The sequence below is a fragment of the Homarus americanus genome, unplaced genomic scaffold (assembly GCF_018991925.1).
Source record: "Homarus americanus isolate GMGI-L3 unplaced genomic scaffold, GMGI_Hamer_2.0 scaffold24588, whole genome shotgun sequence".
NCBI lineage: Eukaryota > Metazoa > Arthropoda > Malacostraca > Decapoda > Nephropidae > Homarus > Homarus americanus.
Genome location: NW_024741343.1, coordinates 602253 through 621088, shown reverse-complemented (window position 1 = coordinate 621088; position 18836 = coordinate 602253). Strand labels below are relative to the sequence as shown.

The 18836-nt window shown below is 44.2% G+C and overlaps 1 protein-coding gene across 1 annotated transcript; it reads left to right on the top strand.

Moving 5' to 3' along the window:
* Nucleotides 1-4797: 4797 nt before the first annotated feature.
* On the top strand, nt 4798-18627 carry LOC121875850 (C-factor-like). Its single transcript, XM_042380553.1, has 5 exons — nt 4798-5061; nt 7819-7870; nt 15039-15247; nt 16333-16479; nt 18270-18627. The coding sequence occupies exons 1-5, from the start codon at nt 4921-4923 to the stop codon at nt 18492-18494; spliced, it is 774 nt and encodes a 257-aa protein (XP_042236487.1). The 5' UTR covers nt 4798-4920; the 3' UTR covers nt 18495-18627.
* The last annotated feature ends 209 nt before the right edge of the window (nt 18628-18836 follow it).

Genomic DNA, 18836 nt, shown 5'->3' with positions numbered 1-18836 from the left:
TGATTGCCCTCGGTGGACCGCTCCCGAAATCCCACGTGAACCCTGTTATTCTCTGCAAATACCACCTCTCCAGGATCGCCCACTGGTCCTCAGGTAGGGTCGTCCTCTACACTGATGGTTCTGTTGACCCCGCTACAGGTCGGGTCGGGGCTGGTGTCTACATCTCCCGTCCTGATGCCCCTGAGCTTATCAAACTGCCTCTCAGAGTTTCTGACGGGGCATCCTCCACTCAGGCGGAACAAATAGCCAACCCTTACTAATCTTCTTAATAAAAAAAATAACCATGCCATCTCTAAGCACAGCAGCTGTCCATAGTCAGGTCAAAGGGTAAGATGACCCAACCTTCTCACCTGGTTACAAATCTGCTTAATCACAAAATTATCCAGTTTGTACATACCATTACTAAAATTCATGTTGACAGATTTGGTATGTTTAATGAGACTGGATTCTATAATTTTCCTACTGTCAATTGAATTACAAGGTAATATTGAGGAGGCATTATCCCAGTCAATGCAATGCTTATTATCTCTCATATGAGTGGACAGAGCATTGGATTCCTGGCCTGTCCTAACACTATATTCATGCTGTTTTAGTCTAGTTATAAGATCTTTACCCGTCTGGCCTAAGTAGAACATATTACATACCTTGCAAGGAACCTTGTAAATGCAGCCGCCTGCATTGTTGGGGGAGTTCTTAATTAACATTTGTTTTACAGTGAAGAGCTACAGAAAGATCTCTGTAAGCTTCAAGAGTGGTCGAAGAAATGGCTGTTAAGATTCAATATCACGAAGTGTAAGAGGATGCACCTAGGTTGTACCAACAGTAAGGAGGCGTATCACATGTCCTGAAGGGATGAAGAAACAGCATTAAAAGAAACCGAATGTGAAAAAGACCTAGGTGTTTATGTTGACAACGAACTCAAGTTTCGGGCCATTGTGAGAAGAAGGTGAATGAAGCAACTAGACTAGTAAGTCTTGTAAGGTCATTCAGATATCTACACAGCCCATCCCTATTCCTTCGAAATGCTCTTCAAGAGGTGCTTTTGCCGTCTGGAGTACTGGTCCCCGAGATATGCCAGAGACTGTCAGTTGATTGAAAATGTCCAAAGGCGGGCCACCAAACTGATGCCTGCAGTACAGCACCTCAGTTACCCTGAGAGATTATAATGTCTGTAGCTGCCTAGCTATAAACGGGATAGGGGTGACCTAATTGAAGTCTATAATCATCTCAGAGGGTACTACTCAGTCGAGTGTCCATACCTGGAGCTGGCGGATGCACGCCCCACTAGGGTTCGCAGCTGGAGGATGAAGAGGCCACAAGTCCATTAACTGTATTGTGACGGCACCAAGTGTGAGCTCTTTCAAGACCAGACTAGCACAGGTATAGACATTCAGGAGCCAGTACATGTCCAGTACTTGCCAACAGTGTGTAACAGCGACGTAGCTGACCGTCCAAGCGGCTAACGAGCAAATCAGTGGCGAAGAGGATAAAAGTAGAAGCAGACCACATGCTATAGTAACACCCTACCCACATGTTTTATGGACTATGAAGTGTAATATGAATCAGATAGCATAGTTAATTAACCTGCATATTTGTGATCAGTACACTAGGACCTTATGAGCGGTTAATGGCATCTTCTAGAACATCATGAGCAGTTAATGGCATCTACTTGTGACATCTACTAGAACATTATTAGCAGTTAATGACTGTACGACATCTCCTAGAACATCCTGAGCGGTTAATAGCGTCTCCTAGAACATCATGAACCTTTAATGGCGTCCCTATATTATGGGTGGTTAATGGCACCTTCTAGAATGAGCGGTTAATGACGACGTCTCCTGGAACATTATGAGCAGTAAAGGCGTCTCCTAGATCATCATGAGTGGTTAATAGCATCTAATAGAACATCACGAGGGGTTAACAGCGTCTTCTAGAACATCATTAGGGGTTAATGACATCTAGAACATCATTAGGGGTTAATGGCGTCTCCTAGAACATCATAAGTGGTTAATAACGTCTCCTAGAACATCATGGGCGGTTAATGACGTCTTCTAAAACATCATGAGTGGTTAATGGCGTCTTCTAGAACATCATGAGCGGTTAATGCCGTCTTTTAGAAGCACCATGAGTGGTTAATGGCGTCTCTTAGAACATCACGAGTGGTTAATGACGTCTTCTAGAACATCATGAGCAGTTAATGACGTCTTCTAGAACATCACTTCACGTATCAAAATCTACTGAGTATTTTTTTCCTTTTTCTTTGTTCACGATAAGAACATAAGAATGGAAGAAATGCAGCTCGTTTATTGGATCATACAGGGTAGTCCCGTTTACATCCAACCCCTATTGCTCATAATTTCTATATCCGCCCAACTGATATTTGAAGCTACCTATATTTCAGAATACAACAAAGAAAAATAAACGCATGTTTGTAGTATTTTTCAGCCTTATATTTAATCCAAAGATTTCGGTCGATCTGCTCAAATAAAGTATTACTGGAAAATTTAAGGATTATCATGTATTTTTTACATCACCAAAATTGAATTTTCTTCCCGAGCAACGTCATGTAACTCTGCAATTATATAAATACTCGAGAGAGAGAGAGAGAGTAACGTTAAAAATGCATTACTGCGCCAACTAAGGTTTTTAAGTGCGTATTCAGGGCTACTTTTATCCTCTTCGCCACTGATCGGCTCGTTAGCCGCTTGGATGGTCGGTCACGTCTCTGTTAAGCACTGTTGGTAAGTACTGGACATGAACTGGCTTCTGAATATATCGGAACCTGCTCTGTCGGTCAAGTCTGGCCTTGAATGAGTTAAATCGGTTCCGTCAAAACACACTTTTAACCGAGTATTCCAAGAGTTTACAATTCTCACTCCGAAAAGTTCGCCCACACAGTTTTCTGGACTTGCGGCTTCTTCAGCCTTGAGCTGTGACCCTGTAGTAGATTCCTCCCCTACAAGCACCGAACCTTCTCGAATGCCCCAGCCTACGCCTCCAGCGCCGCCTACGGAGCGGGGGTCAACTATCTACCCACGCCTACCCCCGCCTTATAAGACCTGACACCGCTGTAACCAGCTTCTTTCTACAGTGCCACCAGCAAGCAACACCTCCTCCTCCGCGCCAGCCTCGTGGCTGCCGCTCCCGCCAGCGACCTTGGCGTCACCTCAAGCCGCGTGTCCCTCCTCTGGGCACCCTCACCACCCAGCTCTCTCTACTCAACGCTTATTACCATGCTACCTACCCAGCAACAAGCTGCATTGCACATCCAATACAATATGTATACAGTGAGCACATTGTGAGATTCCTTTCTCCATTCCATCCTGAGTGTGAACCAATATCTCATAACTCCACAAATGGTGACCCCGGAGATTCGCACTCACACAGGATGGAGGAGAAACTGATCACTCTCCCAGTCTTCAAGCAACATGGAAGACTGGCTTACCCAAGCAGAGGCAGCTCTCATCGGCTCTACAACTACTGTCTCTACACCGCAGGTTAGACACCCGAGAGCAGCTCTGCTACTCTAAGCAGACAGCCGCTCCTCTTCCTGCCCCAAGCACCACGTTCTACCGACCCCAATACACACCGTCCTGCCTCAGACACCGCCCCCGGCCCAGCAGTACCCCCTGCCGCGGCCCCTGCTCCTGACGCGGACCCACACACCCCTCTTATCTCCCTCAAGTACCCCCTGCTACTGTCCTGCACCCTGCTGCTGTCGTGGACCCTGCTGCTGTCATGCACCCTGCTGCTGTCATGGACACTCTTCCTAACGCAGCCCCTGCTCCTGACCCAGGCCCACACACCCCAGCAGGCGCATCTGAGGACTCTGTACCTGTGCCGAGTGAAGCACAACATTCATCGCCTCCACAACCCTCCTTCTCTCTCTTTTCTCCCACAGATCTCGTGTATCTAGACAGAGTTGCCCCTTCCTAGCGGCATGCTCATCCACGCCCTCGCCGTTATGTCCCACATGTGGCATGCACCGCCCGTTCTGCCTCACATGTGGCCCGCAACTCTGCCAACCTCCAGCCTCCAGCCGCGCCCGGAGGGGAAGGGGAGTATTGTAGTGGATTCCTCCCCTACAAGCACCGAACCTTCTCGAATGCCCCAGCCTACGCCTCCAGCGCCGCCTACGGAGCGGGGGTTAACTATCTACCCACGCCTACCCCCGCTTTATAAGACCTGACACCGCTGTGACCAGCCTCTTTCTACACAGTGCCACCAGCAAGCAACACCTCCTCCGCGCCAGCCTGGCGGCTGCCGTTCCCGCCAACGACCTTGGCGTCCCCCTTGGCGTCCCTCAAGCCGCGTGTCCCTCCCTGGGCACCCTCACCACCCAGCTCTCTCTACTCAACGTTTATTACCATGCTACTTACCCAGCAACAAGCTGCATTGTACATCCAATACAATATGTATACAGTGAGCACATTGTGAATTTCCTTTCTCCATCAAATCCTGAGTGTGAACCAATATCTCATAACACCACAACCCCTTGTGGGGCGGGCGTCCGCCAACTCCAGGAATGTATACACTCGACGGAGTAGTGCCCCCCCCCCCCTCCCCGTCGCAGAAATTACACAAGTGGCTAGTCCACCAACAATTAAAATTTTGAGATATAACTGATGAAGCCAGAAAAGGTAACAGCGTTACTGTTTAGATAGCAAAACAGAAGCTGTGTATAAAGGTATAACAGTCGGCGAAGTCCCCCCCCCCTAAAACATCTCCACATTGTCTTATAACTAACTGGCAACTCTAAAGCCCTACCTTGTTCTAAAGCCCTACCTTGAATCTCGCCGTGATGACTCGACAGTCTCCGCGAGTCTGTCAGTGCAGTCCTACACTCAGCCGCAAGTATACAAACTTGAGGTAAGGTAGGAAAATAGAGGCTGCAAACGGGCTAATACTCTGGGAAAACAGATGGCAGACATGTTAGCTGGCAGTGTTCTCATCACTGGGTGTAATAGAGGCCTTGGCCTGGAGATGATTCGTCAACTCGTCACTTCCAGTACTCCGCCACGAGTAGTGATCGGGACCTGCAGGAAACCTGATGAAGCTTTGGTAAGTAAATAAAAGTTTATTTATCTTTTCCATGCTCTCCAGTTTAGGGATAACCCTAACACCCTCAAATCCACCAACGGGTGACTAGGGCAGGTAATTTCTAACCCCAACCCCTCCTTTGTGACTTCACTCTGCCTAGACGTCGGGTGATGTTGGCTGAATTATTGTAGGTATATTTTCCTTTGGGGCCAAAGTTTGTAGCACCTCTGTGTTAAGAAGGATGAGGAATTCACCAAAACATGTACTGTACACATAATAAACGTGATCCAAGAAGAGTGGGTGGGTATTTTCAATACATTTGTCATTATTTATATATATATATATATATATATATATATATATATATATATATATATATATATATATATATATATATATATATATATATATGTGTGTGTGTGTGTGTGTGTGTGTGTGTGTGTGTGTGTGTGTGTGTGTGTGTCACGAATAGGGATGACACTTTTGTATTACGATATTTAGGTAATAAAATGGTGGCTAAGGTTTGGCTATATGGGGAAGCTGGAGGCCATGTTTTTATTGAAAAAATGGTGGTGGTGGCGGCGGCAGGTGCAGCGGTAACGCGCATATGTTTTATGTCCTGGGTTCGAGTGCTAACCCTGCACAGATGTGAGAAGGGTATTTCTCAGATTGACCATAACACTATTGCCTTAAACTTCATAAGAATGGAGGAAACTGCAGCAGGCCTGTTGGCCCATACTGGGCAGTCCCATTTACACGCAACACCCCTTTTACTTTACTTTTATCCTCTTCACCACTGATCGGCTCGTTAGCCGCTTGGGCGATCGGTCACGTCTCTGTTACGCAATGTTGGCAAGTACTGGGCATGCACCGGCTCCTGAATGTACCTGAACCCGCTCCACTGTTGGTCAAGTCTTGTCTTGAAAGAGCTCACACTCGGTGCCGTCACAACACTTTCTGGTAGATTGTTCCAAGAGTTCACAACTCTTACTCCGAAAAAGTTTGCCCTCACAGTTTTCTGGACTTGCGGCTTCTTCAATCTTCAGCTGTGACCCCTTGTGGGGCGAGCGCCCGCCAGCTCCAAGTAAGGACACTCGACTGAGTAGTGCCCCTTGAGATGATTATACACCTCAATTAGGTCACCCCTTGCCCGTCTGTAGTATAAGCTAGGCAGGTTCAGGTGCTCCAATCTCTCAGGGTAGCTGAGGTGCCGAAGTGCAGGCACCAGTCCGGTGGCCCTCCTTTGAACATTTTCAACCAACTGACAGTCCCAAGCATATCTCGGGAACCAGACGGCGTGACAGTACTCCAGATGGGGAAGCACTTCACTCTTGAAGATCGTTACGAGGGACGGACCGTCCAGATATCTGAACGACCTTATAAGACCCAATAATTTATTTGCCTGATTTACCTTCTTCTCGCAATGGCCCGAGAACTTCAGCGCATTGTCAACATACACACCAAGGTCCTTCTCACATTCAGTCTCAAATAGTGCAGTTTCTTCATCCCGTTGAGTAGTAGGTAGCTACCAAACAGGGAGGTACTACCGCCTGGGAAGATATTGGAAGCATAGTGTGTTGTGTAATGGTAGACCCTGCTGCCATATGGCATCACGAAAATTGTGACCAAGTCCCAGGTTGTTGATCTGATTTTCTGCCTCATTTATACACAATGGCAGGGTCTCAATTAATTCTCATACTTTGACAACACAACACTCTTGATCTTTTTTTTTCATTTTTGTATTTATGGTTCTTTATTATTATTATTATTATTATTATTATTATTATTATTATTATTATTATTATTACTATTTTCGCCCCCCCAGGCCCCGATGTGGGTCAGTGATACGCCTCCTTACCGTTGGTACGCCCCAAGTGCATCCTCTAACACTTCGTGACATTGAATCTCAGCAGCCATTTCTTCGACCATTCTTAGAGCCCACAGAGATCCTTCTGCAGCTCTTCACAGTCCGCTTGGTTTTTTATTTCCCGAAATAACTTGGCGTCATCGGCAAACATTTGTATGGAGGAGTGTACGTCAGGAATATCATTTATGAAACAAACAAACAACAGCCGGCCCAATACACTGCCCTGTGGTACCCCGCACGGATGATGATTTCGTGCCATTAATCACCACACACTGCTTGCGGTCATGTAGAATGTCTTCTATCCACGCTAGGACATTTCCCTGAATTCCGTACCCTTCCAGTTTTATTTTCAGCTTTTCGTGGGGTACACTGTCGAAAGCCTTGGCAAAATCTAGGACAATATTGTCGATATTACCACCCCGTTGCAGGTAAGAATACTGTACATGACAGCTGAGCTGGTGTGACCATGGGAGTTTTTTATGTCCATAAGCTGCTCTTCACGGCACATTTCTTCACTTACGAAATGTCCATGACTTAGACCACAAAAAACACCCTTAAAACTTAACTGAACGTGGCATTTGGGGTCTGAAGAGGCCATCCTACGACTGCAGTGGTGAGTTTTCTTGGAAAACGTCGTTGCAAATGGCGGCCCTGTTTTTAGACAAATAAATTTATCTCGACTATTTTGGCAGGACTTTATATTTTTATTACAAATTATATATATACCCTATCACTCTACGAACGTGGCAGAGTGTATTTCTTGTGTTTAGAACCGACAACTCGTCCATTGTATACCTACGTTGTCTGTGCACATGCTGAAATGCATACCTGCATTGTCTATATGTATGCCAAACCAGATGTGAATATGTAAGACGCTTTTACTTAATACGTTGTATTATTATACCCCACAGGAGCTGCAAGCGCTGGCTAAAGACTGCAGTAACCTCAGGATTGTCAAGTTCGGTAAGACGACACCAACTCTGTTGCCCCATCTCACATTTTTTCTTACCTTTCCTCGGGTTTATTTTATATTTTAATCTTCCCTGTTGTAATATATTAATTTTCACTAATAATTTAGTGCGACGGAGTCGGGTATACACCAGAGATCAGACCAGGAGTCATTTAATCACCAGAACAGTACTTGTCAACTCTCGCATACTTCAAATACTTAACAAAAAGTAAAGAGATGTTGCAATAACCGTGTGGTACTGTAATTGCAATGCAATTACAGTACCACACGGATCAACTCCTACTCTGATACAAGCCATTCAAGATATGGTAAGATTGCAGATTACAGCAACCAAAGATTCTGAAAAAAAATGTTACCTAACCTAATGTAATATAAAGTGACCACAAAAAAAAAAGTTCTATCGATTGAGGGTGGAGTGAATTTCCGGAATTTTGTGGTTGCTGTTTACTGCAATATTACCCAAGATATAACTAGAAACACTATGAGGCCTTAATACACTTATGTGCCGGCACACTGGGCACTTTCCTCCGAACATGTTGCCCGTTTTGCTGGCAGTTGGCCAAAACGCCCAACAAGCAGCAGGATTTCGGCTGTTACGAGAATGGACAACGGTTTGCCGGGGATCTTTGCTGGCAGAGCGCCAACAAAACATCCCGGTGTAACGTAAAACGTCTCTTTGTTTGGAGGAAAGTGCCCAGTGTGCCGCTGCCTTAAGGAGTGCGAAAGATGCCTTTCCGTTGGTACAGCACTACAGTGGCCTTTCTTAAACATTGCGTTTTCTTTATTTTCATCTGACAGAAACAAATCCAACTTTTACTTATTACATTAAAACCAAATTAGTTTACCTGGTGTGTTGACTATCTCCCGTACAAGCTTCTTCTTTTACTGAAAGACTGCAAAAACCCTAAGTTACTATGTGGCGGTTAGCAAGGCATTTTTTTTTTGCCAGAAAAATTTTCAAATTTTCCGATTTTGGTAAGGGAATTTTTTTGGGGGAGGGGGGGTGGTGGGTTGTATCACGTTTTAACTGTGAATAATGTTGAAATCTATATGCTTAGGACCATTCACTGATAGCCTAATGCATTGGGTGTTTGATAATCTAGCTGAAAATGAAGTGCTGGGTATTAGGTAGCACGTCCTTGAGTCAAAATAGTGAAAGGGACATGTTTAACACTCACGGCGAAGGATTAGGCTATTCCTCGGCTACGGTATACCAGCCAAAAATGTGTAGAGCATTGTAGCGCTAACGTTACTGTATATGTAATCTCCTATGCTTGTTTGTAAGTCACGCAAATTTTAGATTTTTTATTCAAATGTCGTAGGCAAACAACACAAATGTAAAGTTGTAAACCATTCTTTGTTTACGTTGAATATGTCAGAATGGTGTCTTCCCACTTGGACGATCGCCTTTTCTGTGTTGTTCTTGGACGATTCCCACTGCCACATGGACGATTTTTACTAAAAACGTCCATATATCACAAATTCAATTAGAAATATTGTATTTATTATTGGAATATATTACGATGAATGAATTATTGAATAAAATGTGAAACGAAGATTTTTATTCAACTAATTATTAGTGATTATTATTATTTTGAATGTTATTAATTTAACAATTAAATGTTACAAATTTGTATTCAAATATTTCATGTTCTACCTGTATTCGTATTTACGAAAAAATTAAGTGACTGTAGATCCTGTCAGTAAGTCAGGTTGACAAGCTTAATATTCACGTTAACTCATGGCTAAAACAGGTGTAAATAGTGAGATCACTTAGTTCTTCGTTCATTATGGCGGAGATTATTACCCAAGGTCACGGTACTAACTAATTTATGAAGATTAGTATACATATAAGAAGGACAAGTAACACTGGAGGTGTACTACTACCTTACTGCCCTCTGTAGCAAACAACGTACTGTAAAGAAACTGCACCAGACGAGACTTCCCTTAACCTCAAGCGACTTGCAAAAGTCCAGCAGATTGGATCTCAAAATCAAATCTACACAGAATTTTTAGCTTTAGAGTCCAGTGCCACGAAGCCCGATGAAGTAACATTCCTGCCGACATTCAGCAGTGTGCACTGTACGGGGTCAAATGTATCGATCTCGACGCGAGAAAAGAAGAATGGAGGAAACTGCAGGAGGCCTATTGGCCCATACTGGGCAGTAGTCCCATTTACACCCAACCCCTATTGCTCACATTTCCATCCATCCTATGTTTGAAGCTATCCGTCCAATAATGATGTTTGGTAACTTGTTCCATTCACCCACTACTCTAATTCCAAACCAAAGTTTACCTATTTCGCGCCTAAATCTAAATATGTCTAATTTAAAACCATTGTTATGAGTTTGCTCCTGGTTGGATAGTTTGAGTACCTTTGTTATGTCCCCTTTGTTTAGCTCTGACTTCCATTTATACACTTCTATCATATCGCCCCTCACTCTAGTCTCTCGACAGAGTGCAAATTTAGATGCTTTAACCTGTCTCTGTACTCTAAGTTCCTAATGCCCGGGATTAGTTGTAGTGGATTTCTCCCCTACAAACGCTGTTTGTCGTCGAGTAGCCGACCCCGCGAATTCCCCAGTGTATGCCTCGTGGTCTGGGTCAACCAGCGCCGCCATACATCACGGAGGTCAACTACTAAGCCACGCCTACCCCCGCTATTTAAGACCTGACCTCGTGGTGACCTCTCTCTTCTTCTAGCTACAGCCGCAGCAAGCAACACCACCTCCTCCGACGCTGCCTGGCGGCCCTCGCTCCCGCCGGCGAGCATGGCGACCCACAAGCTGTCCTCCTCTGAGCACCCTCACCAACCAGCTCTCTCTGCATCACGCTCGTAACCACGCTGCCACTTCCCAGCACCAAGCTGCATTGTACATACAATACAACATGTATACAGAGAGCACATTGTGAGTTTCCTTTCTCCATCCCATCCTGAGTGTGAACCAAACCACCCATACCCCACATAGTCTTGTAATTCTCCTCTGAATTCTTTCTATGAATTCTATATTGATTCTGTAATACGGTGACCAGAATTGAACTGCTTAATGGAAGTGAGGTCTGGCAAGCACAAGATATAGTTTCAGGATGACCTCTCTAGTTTTGTAACTAACACTCCTTTGTATGAACCCAAGTACTTTATTGGCCTTGTTTCGAGCAAATACACATTGTTCGGTCCGACTAATTACCCAAATGTAGCCGCGATGAAGTCAAATAATGGTCCTACATGAATAAATCGGACTGCCAATCACTTCTCGACTAGTATTTGGTGTCACAAAGTAAAAAAAAAATTGGAAAACGTACTTTAATCTGAGTTAATAGATCGCGTGCATGTACCAAGGGAGCGAGTAATTACCCAAATGTAGCCAAATGATGGTCCTACAAGCGTAAATCGGGCTGTGAATCACTTCTCGATTATTATTTGGTGTCACAAAAAATTGGTAAACTTAATTTAATCTGAGTTGTGTTAGGTTAGGTACGGTACATGCACTCGATCTATTAACTCAGATTAAATTAAGTTTACCAATTTTTTGTGACTTCGTGACACCAAATACTAGTCGAGGTTAGGTTAGGTACATGCACTCGATCTATTAACTCGGATTAAATTAAGTTTACCAATTTTTTGTGACTTCGTGACACCAAATACCAGTTGAGAAGTGATTGGCAGTCCGATTTATTCTTGTAGGACCATCATTTGACTTCATTGCGGCTACATTTGGGTACATTTGGGTAATTAGTCGGACCCAACAATTTACTTGGCCTAAGATTCCTACCTATCAGTACTCCTAAATCTTTCTCACATTCGGATTTCTCTATAACATCGTTGTTTATCTGATATTTGGTTTCTCTGTTTACACATCCTAGACTAAGTACTTTACATTTGTCCACATTGAATTTCATCTGCCATTTTCAGACCATTCGAAATTTTTTTTTAGATCTTCCTGTAGTTTTGCAGAGTCCTTGTCAGATTTAATTACACACCCTATTTTAGTGTCATCAGCAAATTTACTTTTTACTTTTACTTTTATCCTCTTCACCACTGATCGGCTCGTTAGCCGCTTGGGCGACGGTCACGTCTCTGTTACGCAAGAGCACCGGCTCTTCAATGTACCTGAACCTGCTTATTTTGCTGTCAACGCCGATATCTATATCGTTTATGTACAGTACATAATAAATAATAATGGTCCAAGTACTGAGCCATATAGCACCACAAAAATTGTGACCAAGTCCCAGGTTGCTGATCTGACTTTCTGCCTCATTTACACACAATTGCAGGTCTAAATTGTTTCTTACTTTGACGACACATATACAGTCAACCCTCACTTTACGCGGTTAATGTAACCCGCAGGGACCCGCGGAAAGTGAGGAACGCGTAAAGTGAATAACATAACATATGGGATTAATTGAAATAGAGTCCGGGACGACCCCCAAACTCCACTTTTTGACGACATACAACTATGTTGTAGTAAAAATTTTATCTTAACTTTATGATGGTATGAAAAAACAAGTAATATAGAAGAGGTTAGGTTAGGAAAAATAAAGGTTAACATAGGAAAAATAAAGGTTAGGTTAGAAAAACTAAAAGTTAGGTGGAACACTTACGGTAGTAGAAGAGATGGGTCGGCATACGGGGATGGAGGCTGGTTCCGAGGCAGAGGGCAGATTACTGGCCCTCAGGTGAATCACCATTACTAGGTGAATCACCATCACTGTCACTTACAGTTGTCAGGGCTTCCCTGACAAATCCCTCAAAGTCATCTTCACTGTCACTATCACTGGCTTGGGCTGGCTGTGGTGGGTTGCGGGCGAAGAACTCAGTTATGCTTTTTTGACGGCTGGTGTTTATGTTGTCGTGATACACCGTGATGTACGGCTCCATAGCCTGCACCAGCCGGGTATGGAAGACTTCATAGCGGTCATCGTCATTGTCGCGGGAAAGGAAGGACTTCATTTTCTCTGCACACTCCATGGCACCCTTAATATCACTATGAGTTAAACTGTGTTCTTCGGAGAATGACGCACCTTCTTCCTTCTCTTCACTGACGTGATCTTCTTCCAACATCTCGTCGGCAGTCACTTCAGGATCTCTGATCACCTCCAGGATGTCGTCGTTGGTGGTCTCGGAGAAGCCTGGAACTGTAACAGTCTGCGCAGCTTCTCTGGCAAGGTCCACTGCTACTGCAACAGTCTGAACCTCACCAGTCACAGATTGACTCCTCCTCTCACCTGGTATTCCATGCAACACATGTCTCCATGCGTGACGAATTGTAGCAATAGACAGCTGATCCCATGACTCCACCAAGAAGTCCACAGCTTTCTTGATGTTAAATACTCTCCAGAATTGTTTGAACAGTATTTTTTGCTGTGCCAACTGTTGATCCTCATCTTCTTCGCTCTTGCTATCGGTGGTGGTGTCACTCAGGTTACGCAACTCTTCCCTGGTGTTGGTGTAGTCGTTCAGGAGTTTGAATTTTTTTGTTGAGAATGCAGCTTTTACATTACAGATTAACTCTTGGTCCATGGGCTGTAATATAGACGTAGTGTTGGGAGGAAGGAAGACCACTTTTACGTTGGGGTGACGATCTAACAGTAGGGGCGAGTGTCCTGGTGCGTTGTCCAGCAGCAACAAAATCTTGAATGGCACATTCTGTCGCTCACAGAATTTCTTTACATCGGGAACAAAACAGTCATCAAACCAGGAGAGGGACAGTGTAGAGAACATCCACGCCTTACGTGCGGTCAGCCAGTGGACATTTAGCTTGGTCATGTCCATGGTTTTGTAGGCGTGCGGCTTGCGTGCTGTGTGGATCACCGATAACTTGAGCTTACAGGTACCGGAGGCATTGGTGGTAAACAGGACGGTGATGCGTTCCTTCTGCATCTTCCGGCCCCGAATCCTGCTGGCATTCTTTACAACGAAGGACTTGGAAGGTAGCTTTTTCCAGAAAAGACCAGATTCGTCCATGTTAAACACCTGGTCGTCACTGTACTGTCCTTCCTCCATAATCTCACGTAAAAACGGAGGAAATTCCCGAGCCGCAGCACGGTCAGCACTCGCTTCTTCACCACCAATGTTTATATTGGTGATCTTGTTCCGGATCTTAAACCTCTGTAACCACCCAGAGGAAGCATTAAAGGGTTTGGGCTCTGTAATTCCCATCTTTCGTGCCACTGCGATGTACAGTTCACGTGCGTAGTCCTTAACAGAGCGCGTGTCGACCGCCATGTTCCGTCGCGCCTGACGCACCAAGTACCTCACAAGTAATTTTTCTGTCTTGAGAAGCACCTGGTTGTGAAAATACTTGATCATAGAAGCACCTGTAGACTTTGTGATCTTCATGTGCTCCTTTATCTTGGCTGCATCCTTCTTTATTGTTCGAATCGTAGATTCATTCACACCATGCTGGCGCGCCAAATAAACCTGCCTTGTTCCTTTCTCCAACTCTTGGATGATGGTATACTTCACCTCGTAGCTTAAGGAACGTTGTGTCTTCTTTGGCTTAGTGCCGCTGGGTCCAGGTAAGGAAAGGTTTCTCTCTGGGGGTGGTGGTCCGGCGGAAGCCATTTTACTGAACAATGGATGCACGATTACATGGTGTGGCCTTGAGGGATGAAACTGCCGCGGCTAGGTCAAGCGTCGTCTTTCCTCCCTCCCTCCCTCCCCCGGGTGGACACGTCATAAAACTTTAAGCCAATTACAGCTAGCAGCAGAGGGGGGTAGGGATGCATGGCCAATCTCAGTCCGATACGTCATATGACGTCAGTGATAACGCAACAAAGACACACACTGCGCAACCTTACCGCGCGGCTTGCCCAAGCGGAGGGAGGAGGAGGGAGAGGCGAGGAGCACAGGCAGGCAGGCGGGCGGGTGGCGGGTGGGGCGAATCTAAAAATAGCGTCGCGCCGGACACTCCGCGTAATGGGGTTCACGTACCGCGTAATGTGAGCACGTTAGGTTCTGGCAAGGCACCGCGTAAACGTGGAAACGCGGAATGCGGGACCGCGTAAAGTGAGGGTTAACTGTGTGTATATATATATATATATATATATATATATATATATATATATATATATATATATATATATATATATATATATATATATATATATATATATATATATATATATATATATATTTATTTATTTATTTATTGTGTTCAGACGTGGTGGACTACAAGAGTCTACCTGGCTTGGTGGAGGAGGTAGGGGCGGCGGTTGGGCCCCAAGGGCTCAACCTGCTGATCAACAACGCAGGCATCATGGACAAGTGTTCATCTCAGATGTTCGGCATCCCCCTGGAGCACCTGGAACCACATACCTTTAGCAATGTAATGGAGACCAACACCACAGCTCCTCTTATGTTGGTCAAGGTGAGTGTCACAAATAGATATCTACCATTTTAATTCGAGATCTTAATATTATGAGCATTAGCACACCAGCAGATATCAGAGTTATGTGAATATCTATGTGACATTTTTATTGTCCAATTAAAGTTCAAGATACATACCTTAATCTTACCTGTGATTTAACACTGAATCAACTTCAAACTAAAATACAAAATTACCCCATATAAAGATTTTGTTATTACAAAGAATACCATGTAGCTAGATTTGTTTAAAATAATTCAGTAGGAACCAGCTTGCAGAATAACACCAGGTTATTCAAAAGTTACCGCATGGCAGGTACCAAGTCTGGATCTTAATTACTGAACTATACTATAATTTCAGTAACCAAGGATGCACAGTATCATTGGAATAATTCCAATTCTACGGTGGTAAAGTGATAAATGAAGTTGGACGGAAGTGAGCGCAATATATAAATATAAAGTGAAACCCAAAAAGGCATATTGAATGACCAAGGTCACGACAGCGAACCATGGCAGTTGAGTGAGGAAAAGTTTACCCGTGTGATAAAACCCTAACCTTAATGAAATGTTGGTTAAAATATTTGTCGCTACCTGAAACGTTTATCAGATGATGACGTTATGTAAACAGGCATCCCTTAACAAAAGGCCCTAATATATATCATTAGTCAAGTGATAATGCTTTAACAGGTAGCTACCCAAATTTCCGCTGGCAGATCCAACCAACCTACTTTTTACATACGGTAATGTATTAATATTCAATGTTTTATTTAATCATAAAAAGAATGACGCCTGTACTCTGAAAGGAGGATTATTGGGTAATGAAAGTAATAGGTTTTAAAGATCATGGCCGGGATTAGACCCACCTGCTCCATGAGACTGCCATTGGGTGATGCCACCACGACTAATGATATCGTGAAAAGCAATGACAATTTATTCATTGCCTATGTGATTTTTAGGATAAGTGTACAATAATAACACATGCCATGGATGCTGTTCTCGGGTTAACTTTTTATGGTTTCCAGGTTAAATGCTAATGTCGTAGACTCTTGGATGCTCTTTTCATTAAGTATTTGTGTGGCTGGTTTGCAGGAGATGTTACCACTGCTGCGTAAGGCTGCTACAGTGGGCGGTGCTATAGGCGTGAGGAGGGCAGCTGTGGTTAACATCTCTTCTATCATGGGCAGTATGGGTTTGTTCACAGGCAAACCAGACGCCTATGGCTACCGCGCCAGCAAGGTAGGTAGTGTCAGCTATTGTTTCTTTTTTTACTTTTATCCTCTTCGTCACTGATCGGCTTGTTAGCCGCGTAGGTGGTGGTTCTGATATATCTGGATAGCTGAGGTGCCACGTCAGGTAGGTGAATGATGCCATCTGTATTCTAGTTGTCAGCCGTATTGTGAGGAAGGCATGTGATGTCAGCTGTACTGTCAGGAAGGTGTGTGATGTCAACTGTACCGTCAGTAAGGTGTGTGATGTCAGCTGTATTGTCTGACGTGGTGTGATGTCAACTGGACTGTCAGGAAGGTGTGTGATGTCAACTGTACTGTCAGGAAGGCATGTCATGTCATCTCTACTGTCAGGAAGCTATGTCATGTCAGCTAAACTGTCAGGAAAGTGTGTGATGTCAGCTGTACTGTTAGGAAGGTGTATGATGTCAGCTGTACTGTCATGAAGGTGTATGATGTCATTTGTACCGAAAGTAGAGAGGTATAGAAAAAGTGGGAGGTAACGGGAGGGTAGAGAAGGATTGGGTGAGAGGGTATGAGAGATAATAGTTAAGGAAGCAGAGAATGGCGACTGGTGGTGGTGGTGGCGGCGGGTAGGAGGCAGGGTAGGGGATCAATGGTGGTGTCAGAGTGATTAATGAAGGGGTGAGGGAAGTCCTACCTCATGCTGTGGAAAGGAAGATGGATAGGGGCTAAGGAAGAGAGGGAAGGAAGGAAGATAGGAAGCTGCGATGGACTGAAAGGGAGGGTTTAGGGAAAGAGAGAGGGGTGGCAAGGATTGAGAGAAGCGGAGGGAAGAAGACATGAGGAAGGAATAGAAGAGAGAAGGTGGAAGAGGGAGGGAAGGAAGGTGGGTTGGAGAGGAAGGGAAAGAAGGAAGGGTACATCGGAAGAAGGAAGGGAAGGAGGGTACATCGGAAGAAGGAAGGGAAGAGGGTACATGGGAGAAGGAGGATACAGTACATGTGAGAGGAGGGATACATGGAAGAGGGAGGGAAGGAAGGAAGGTTGGAGAGGAAGGGAAGGGAGGAGAATATGAGTGGAAGGGGAGGCAGGAGGGTGGGAGAGGAAGAGAAGGCAGGAGGGTGGGGGAGGTAGGGAAGGAATAAGGGTGGAAGAGGGAGGTTATAAAAGGGGGTGAGAGGGGAAGGAGGGAGGGAAGGATGAAGAGAGAATGACAGAAAGAAAGGAAAAACGGAAATGGACAGAAAGAAAATGAGGAGGAAGTAAAATGCGAGGTATAAGGGTTATACCTGGAGGAGGGGGTGGCCATAGAAATAGCAGTAGGGGAGGGTATCACATAACTTATGCTACTTCAGGTATGACAGGGTCTCACTCTCACTTCTATTGGGGTCACTAACCACAGACTGATAAAGGATTAAAAGACACTGTAGCTAGTTGAGTTTTGAAAGATTTCAAAGATCTCACAAAACAGACTTAGCTTGGTTGGTTGCTTTATGGTAAACTGAAAGGATGATCTTCAGTGCGCTATGTTATCTGCATCTGAAGACTATATTTCTGAGAGACAATGTTGCATGTGACCCTATTACTGTCAAGAATGGGGCCCATATCACAACAGGCTCCAGTCCTAATGGTTCAGTTAAGTGAAAGCCTATTGGAATGGGGCTTATTTGACCAGCCACCTTATGGATCTATGGATCATGGTGACGATATGAATAATAGGCATTGTACAGTATTAAAATGCGGTAGTTTCTCTTTGGTTGCTCTTTTAGTTGTTAATCTAAATCCTCACTGGCCTCATGTCAACTTACTAATTCACAATTATTTTGGTTCTTTCAGGCAGCTCTAAATATGTTGACAAAAATATTAGCCATGAATTTTGGTGATGAGGGCTTGATGTTTGTGGCAATCCATCCAGGCTGGGTCCAAACTGACATGGGAACATCATCAGGAATGATTACCACTCAAGAAAGCATTAGCAGAATCTTCAAAACCCTGCCTACTTTGATGGAGAAACACAATGGTCTCTTGGTCTCCTATGATGGCACTGTTATGCCCTGGTAATCACAATACAGTAACTACTTTTGACATTCCATTATTCTGTTCTAATAAATCTTGTACGAGTACAGTATAACTCATTAAAAAAATATATAAAGTTTGATAATAAAGTATTCAGCATCCATAAAATAAAAAAAAAAGCAGATTTTCACTTTACTACCATTCTCAAAAAAGTACTCAGAGGTTACCCACTGAGTTTTAATGCTGAGCTAAGAGAAATTTTGTCTACAGAAGAAGTGTACTGGTTAAATTCTGGATTAAAACTAGATGGTTGTAACAAAGAACAGATCAACTGCCCAAACAGCTAGTAAGCTGTTAAGTGATAAAATGATAAATTATGTAATAGTT

Bases quoted from the DNA above. Each gene is read 5' to 3' on its own strand.
- LOC121875850 (XM_042380553.1), top strand. From the start codon at position 4,921: ATGGCAGACATGTTAGCTGGCAGTGTTCTCATCACTGGGTGTAATAGA. The intron at 7,871-15,038 runs GTAAGACGACAC...TATTGTGTTCAG, and splicing joins CCTCAGGATTGTCAAGTTCG to ACGTGGTGGACTACAAGAGT. The intron at 15,248-16,332 runs GTGAGTGTCACA...GCTGGTTTGCAG, and splicing joins CTCCTCTTATGTTGGTCAAG to GAGATGTTACCACTGCTGCG.